This window comes from Equus asinus, chromosome 7 (genome assembly GCF_041296235.1).
Source record: "Equus asinus isolate D_3611 breed Donkey chromosome 7, EquAss-T2T_v2, whole genome shotgun sequence".
Taxonomy (NCBI): Eukaryota; Metazoa; Chordata; class Mammalia; order Perissodactyla; family Equidae; genus Equus; species Equus asinus.
Window position 1 is genome coordinate 871,405 of NC_091796.1, and position 6,000 is coordinate 877,404.

General features: G+C 62.5%; 1 protein-coding gene across 6 annotated transcripts in view; it reads right to left on the minus strand.

Annotated features, from left to right (window-relative positions):
- NFATC1 (nuclear factor of activated T cells 1) overlaps nt 1-5,711 on the minus strand; it is a 125,471-nt gene extending 119,760 nt beyond the window's left edge. For 3 of the 6 annotated variants that reach the window (XM_044744013.2, XM_070512812.1, XM_044744011.2), the window contains exon 1: nt 5,240-5,711. In XM_044744013.2, coding sequence (XP_044599948.1) covers nt 5,240-5,366 — 127 coding nt within the window. In that variant the 5' untranslated portion in view covers nt 5,367-5,711. Of the gene's footprint in view, nt 1-742; nt 1,152-5,239 lie in introns of those variants that run through there. The other 3 variants (XM_070512814.1, XM_070512811.1, XM_070512813.1) reach the window with 3 other exon arrangements.
- Between the last annotated feature and the right edge of the window lie 289 nt (nt 5,712-6,000).

The window sequence follows — 6,000 nt, forward strand, 5'->3', positions numbered from 1 at the left end:
CTGGAACCTTTATTTTTTCAGAGAAGAGAAAATGAAAGAAAGGAAAAGCTCCCCACCACGGTGGCTGGGCGCAGAGCTACTAGCTAGTTCATTTAAACGCCTGTCCTGGGAGGGGCTCCAGGCCCCGTGCCCCCTGGCAATGGCCGCTGGCCACCTGTCCTGGGCGGCAGAGTCCAAGTCCGGGGCCTTGAACACGCGTGTCACGGCCTGAGCGGCACACTGGCCGCCCTGGAGGAGGCGCCCCTCCAGCGAGATTGCTCCGAAGACCCAACCCAAGTGTGAGCCACAGGCAGGAGACCCGTTGCTCTCTGACGCCAGAAGTCCAGGCTGCGGCACCGTTCAGCACACCCGACCGCCGACCCCCGAGCCGGCCTCACAGGGGGCCTCCCCACACACCCCCAACTCGCCAACACTTGACCTGTTTCCCGACGCTTTCGTGGCCCCGGGCGCAGGACGCTGGGGCGGGGGGGGGGGGGGGGGGGGGAATGTGGGCGCTGCCTCTGACCTGGGCGGCGCGGGGGAGGGGTGCAGGGGGGAGAGCCAGGATGAGGAGCGGGGAGGGGCGGCGCGGGCCCCAGGTGCGCCCCCCAGGCTGGCTCCTCCCGACTCCGATCCTGCAGCCCCGGGGCTCTGCAGCCCCGCTCCTGAGCCCACCGGGCCTGCACCCCCGGGGTTCTGCAGCCCCAACCACTGCACCCCCGGTCCTGCACCCGGGCCCCCTCCCCGGCCCGCGAAGACCCACCTGGGGCGGCCACGGCGCCCTCGTCGCTCTGGTTAAACTCGAAGAGGAAATCAAAGTCAAACTCCGGGTCCGCCTCCAGCCCTGTCATGTCGGGACCCGCGGGGGCCGGGCCGGGTCGGGGTCAGGTTCCGGGGTCGGGAGTCGGAGTCGGAGTCCGCGATCAGGGGTCGGGGTCCGGGGTGGGGAGTCGGGGTCTGGGCCAAGTTGGAGTCAGAAGTGGGATCGGGGTCCGGGGTCGGAGGTCGGGGTCTGGGGTCCGAAGTTGGGATCCAGGGTCTGGGTCCGGGGTCAGTGATCGGGGTCTGGGCCTGGGTCCGGGGTCGGGGGCCTGGGTCCGGGTCCGGGTCCGGGGTCCAGGTCGGGCCCCGGCCGCGGGCACCTGTGGTCGCCGCCCGGCTGCTGCGCCCGCGCCGCGCGCCCTCGGTAACGTGACTCCGGCCCGCGCCCCTCCCCCGCCCCTCCCGCCCCTCCCCCGCCGTTTCCGGGTTGACATAAACAAGCCGCTCCGGCCGCCGGTTCCGAGTTTTAAATAAACTCCCCGCGAGCCCGGGCGCACGCCGCTCACGCGTGTCCCCGCCTCCACCCGCGAGCGAGACCCCGGGTGTCCTGGGTCCGAGCGCTGCGCGCGGGACCCCCGCCTGCAGCCGCGCTCGCCGACTCCGGGGCGGGGGTGCACGGGGACCGCGCGCAGAGATCAGTACCGATTCCCGAAGAGATGGCGCACGCTGCATGCGAGCCAAGTGACTTTGTCTAAAAGTTTTTTTAAAGCGTTCAAGCCGACGGGCCTCCTCCTAGGAGTCAGAGCTCAGCCCGACTCGGACGCTGACCGAGTCGACAACGTGCACGTCCTGCAGGAGGCCCCGAGTCTGAGCCCGGAGGAGGCGTCCACCGAGAGCCGGGCTTCCTGCTGCGGAAGAGCAGCGACACAGGGGAGGCCTCTTTCCGCCCCCAAAGCTAAAGACGTCCCCGAAAGTGGCAGGAACGCGGCGGTTTTCCACGGGGTGGGAGCGCGCCCCCAGCGCACAGTGAAGCCGCGGCTGCTCCAGACCGGCCGGCGGGGGCACGGCCCTTGCTGCCTCCGGCGTCTTACTTACAGGCCGGGCCTAAGCGGCAGCCCTCGCTTTTTCCTGACAACGTTCACTTAGTCCCCCAACTTCCTAAAACACACGTGCACACTCCTGTGCGTCCACGAGTAACCGAAGCTGCTCAGGTTGAGCGCGCGCATGAGGAGCGCGGGGTCTCCACCCACGGCCCGCGCGCCGAGCAGCATGCACAGCAAACTGTAAAATCGAGGCCCTGTGAGCGCGTTTCCTTCCCTTTACCCCCGCTCCCAGCTGTGTTCTAACTTTCCCCAGGCCTTGGCACCATGTAAGCCAGCATCTGCACTGGCAGGAGAATGGTGGCAGAGGGACCTTAGCAGAGCTGAGAATCAGGCCTGGGGCGGGGTCCAGGCGGAAAGGAGGGCGGGCGTGCAAATGTCTGCCGCTCATCCCCGCCGCCCTCCTCTCGGCCCTGCAGGCCCCGGCCCTGCAGGCCCCGGCCCGGCCCGCGGTTCTGCTTTCTCCGGAAGCAGAGAACCTGCGGAGACACTCCCCGCAAGCTCCGCTGCCAGGACCCTTTTCAGATGGCTTTCTCCAATGATAAACTATAGTTCGCTCTGGCCTGATTCCGTTTCTAATAATAGTTCTCACTTTGAGACGTATTTTGGAGGGTTGTATTGTTTTACTTTGCCTTTTTTGCTGACCTTCAGGCAAATGGAAGTTCTGTTTTCTGTTGAGAAGCCGCAACATTTCATTTTCTCTCTTTTCGGTTTTTTCTTTTTAACTTCAGCCACCTTCTCATCCCCAGCAAAAATTTACACACAAATAATAGTGCTTATCATCTGTTTAGACTAAAACTTTTTGCTCAGCTGTTCCGGAGAAAGTGGGCACACACTTCCAGGAGCACATGTGCCCCAGGCTCCTGGGCCCTGTGGGGATAGGGGATTCAGGCTGCTTCATCCTAAAGCTGAGCTGGTCCCCACCTGGGTTCAGATCCCCAACCAAGGTAACCAGATGGGGTGGCGGTTTGTTAACTGCTCCTCTTACCACCCCCCCACCCCCCCACCCCCAGTGCCTTTCCTCTTGTAAATGGTTTGGAGCTTTCTGCCAAGTCAGCAGACGCTCCTGTCTTGATGGAAATGTTTAGCTTGGCGCTTCCTCTCAGAGGCTGTGGTGCTCAGGGGCGCAGAGCTCCAGCGCTGGGTGTGACAGAGCAGGGCACCAGCGCCAGGCCATTTCTAATCGGGATTAGGAAACAACACACAGTTAAGTGGCGAGAGAACAGGGCGAGCTTTGTTCTCTTCTGGAGAGCCCGGGGCATTCTGTGTGGAGCAACCTCTGAATGGGTAGGTGGGTGGCTACCTACAAGGTCTGCATTTCTCCGCATTCTCCTCGTGGAAAAACAAGCACAGGGCCTTCAGAAACAACAGTGCTTAATGAGCTACCACCCAGATGCTCACTGAACTGGAGGGAAGAGCTGGGTTACCATTCCGATTCTCAATTCTCGGATGGACACTAATGTCTTCCTCCCGCCTGCGGGACCAGGACAGCTTATCCCCCTGCCCTCGGCAAGGCCAGCGCCGACCCGCAGGGAGCTACTCTGCCTCTGCACCCGGCTGTCTGTGGGAAGGACCCGATCTTACTTTCTGGTTAGCCCAATTCTGTGGTCCTCACAAAACGTATCAACACTCTTTTAGTTGAAGGGCACCATACCACCTGGTGCCCCGCCTCTTAGCAGAGGCACTTTCAAACGCATTTTCTTAAGGAGGAAACAGGAAAAATCACCCTCTACACACACGTGTTTTTTTCTCTTGTAAGAGAAAAAAGATTCTTTATTGCAGGATGGACCACCGACTGTTCAAATAAAGAAACCTAAACTTTGAAAGACCTGCATTTTTTTAAAGCAGTGATAAGAAATATATGGGGAAAACTTTGAAATAACTGTCCCAAAGATTTAAAATCAAAACCTCAGCAAAAAAATTTTTAAACTTTTCTAATAGCAAAATCTTATTCGGTAAACATTACCTGATTTTTAGATTTAAACATTTTCTAAATTGAGGTGAAATGTAAGAAAGATAAAATACATCTTCCTTCCTTGATACAAAATACATAGAAAATAACAAAAGACATCTCGACACTGAAAACCTGCTCTGGTCCCGAGCGTGGTCTTCAGCCCCTCTTTGTTAAAGGTAAGGAAGTTCGCCAGGCGGGCAGTGTTTGGAAACTGCGCTCTAAGGCCACTGGGCCTCATAGTCATCAGAAAGGAGCCGGAAATGGTAGCATTCAGTTTCCAGCCTCCTCAGAAGGATGTCCGCCCTGATAAAATGTAAGAGGGCTCTTTGGCAGGTTTGCCAGCTTTCCTAAAGTAATTTAACTAAAATGCTTCAGCGCCGATAAGCCATTTGGAAAGGTGTCTCCCAGTTTCCACGAGGCATTTGATAGGAATCCCTCCCAAAGGTGCTGGCCACCCCTTCTCGAGGGTGTTCTGGGACTCCGGCAAGAGCATCCCGGGTAGGAGCTGGGCTGCTTTGGTCATGGCGGTGGTTCTTCTAAGGGCAGGGGGTGACGAGGGCTTGGCACTGAGACTGCACTGCTGGAGGGTAGGAGCCCACCGTCAGCGGCGGGCCGCCATCCCCAGGCTTCAGGGCTGACTCTTATGCCATCTTTGTGGCTATCAACAAGCAGCTTTAAACTTGGTCCCTTTTCAAACTGCCCTGAAGTATTGTCTGCAGTTGGAACTCTTACGTCTGCAAGACTGCAAAATGCCTTGAATTAGGGGCTGCGTTGGGACCGCACATTCGGTCACACTTAGTCCTGCGGGTCGAGCCACCAGCGTGACGGCGCCACGCGGAGCGGTCCCAGCGGGCTCAGCAATCTGGAGGCGGTTTGCGGCGCCCAGCGCTTGGGAGCATCCACCACGCACTGAACTCGCGGAGGGGCACAGAACCCCCACTCCTCGCTGTCTTCCAAGCCACAGGGTGGCCTTGCCCCGCTGGGGAAGAAACCAGGCCACCCTTCCTTCCCAAAGAAACCTCACTTCATCCCAAAGTGTCCTGTGTAGTTCTGACCGCCCTAACCTCGGCCCGGCCCGGAACCGCCTGCATTTGAACCGAGTTCCTACAGCCGGGATCCACTGAGAGGCTGCACCAGCGAAGGCCAAGTGCGTGCACTCAGCACTGGAGAAGAGGAGACACCTATTGGCAAGAAGGCGCGCTCGAAATCAGGGCTGCTCTGGGGAAACACCAGGGGGACACGACTTCTCAATCTGTGCCGCGCGCCTGCCGCGCGCCGGGGACGCCGCGCCCCTCCGGGCGCTGAGACCCCGGCCCAGCCTGCTCGCCCCTCCCCGACCGGGACCCCGCGGGGCGCGCGGGCGGGACGGGCGCGGGGCTGGGGGGCGCCAGGGCTGGGGGGGCATGGGGGGCCGCAGTGGGGGGCGGCGGCCGCGCCGGCTTACCTTCCTCCGCCGACTTCATGTTGCCGCCGGCGGGCGGCGCGGGCCTCAAAGTTTCTCCGCTCCCGCAGACTGCAGCCGGAGGGCCGAGTGGAAACTTGGAAGGGCCTGGAAAACTGGTACTTGGCATCCACGCGGCGGCGGCGGGGAGCAGGAGGAGGAGCGGGAGCAGCGGGAGGAGCGGGTGCCCTGCGCCGCCGCCCGGGGTCGGGTCTCCGCGGGAAGGTGGACCTCTCCCCCGGCGAACGCGCGCCGGCCTGGGCTCAGCGCCGCGCGCCCCGGAGAAATGTCATTGAGGGGCGTGTGCGTGCGTGGCGGGGCCGGGCTGCGGCCCTGGGACCTGAGCGGGTGGCGGAGTGGCAGGGTGGCGGGGGCTCGGAGGTGTGGCCCGCGCCCCGGTCCCTGCTCCCGGCCGCCCGGTCCGGCGCGGTGACTGTGCCGGCGAGTGCGGAGTCTCTAAGTCTCGCTCTGACGCAGGGCCGCGCTCTGCCTCCTGCCTTTTTAAAGCTGGAAAACACCTCCCCCGCCTCCCCGCCCCCCGGCCGCTCCCGCGCCCTCCCTGCCGTGACATCACGCCCCCCCACCCCCACCCCCCCGCCCGCCCGAGCCGGAGCGGGGCCGAGCGCCCGCCCCGCCCCGCCCCGCGCCCAGCCGCCGCTCGCCCGGCCCGCGGGGCGCACCGGGGAGGGACGGGGCGCACCGGGGAGGGACGGGCCGCCAGCGGGGGCCGGCGGGGTTGCACCGGGGCGAATCCACCAGCCTGG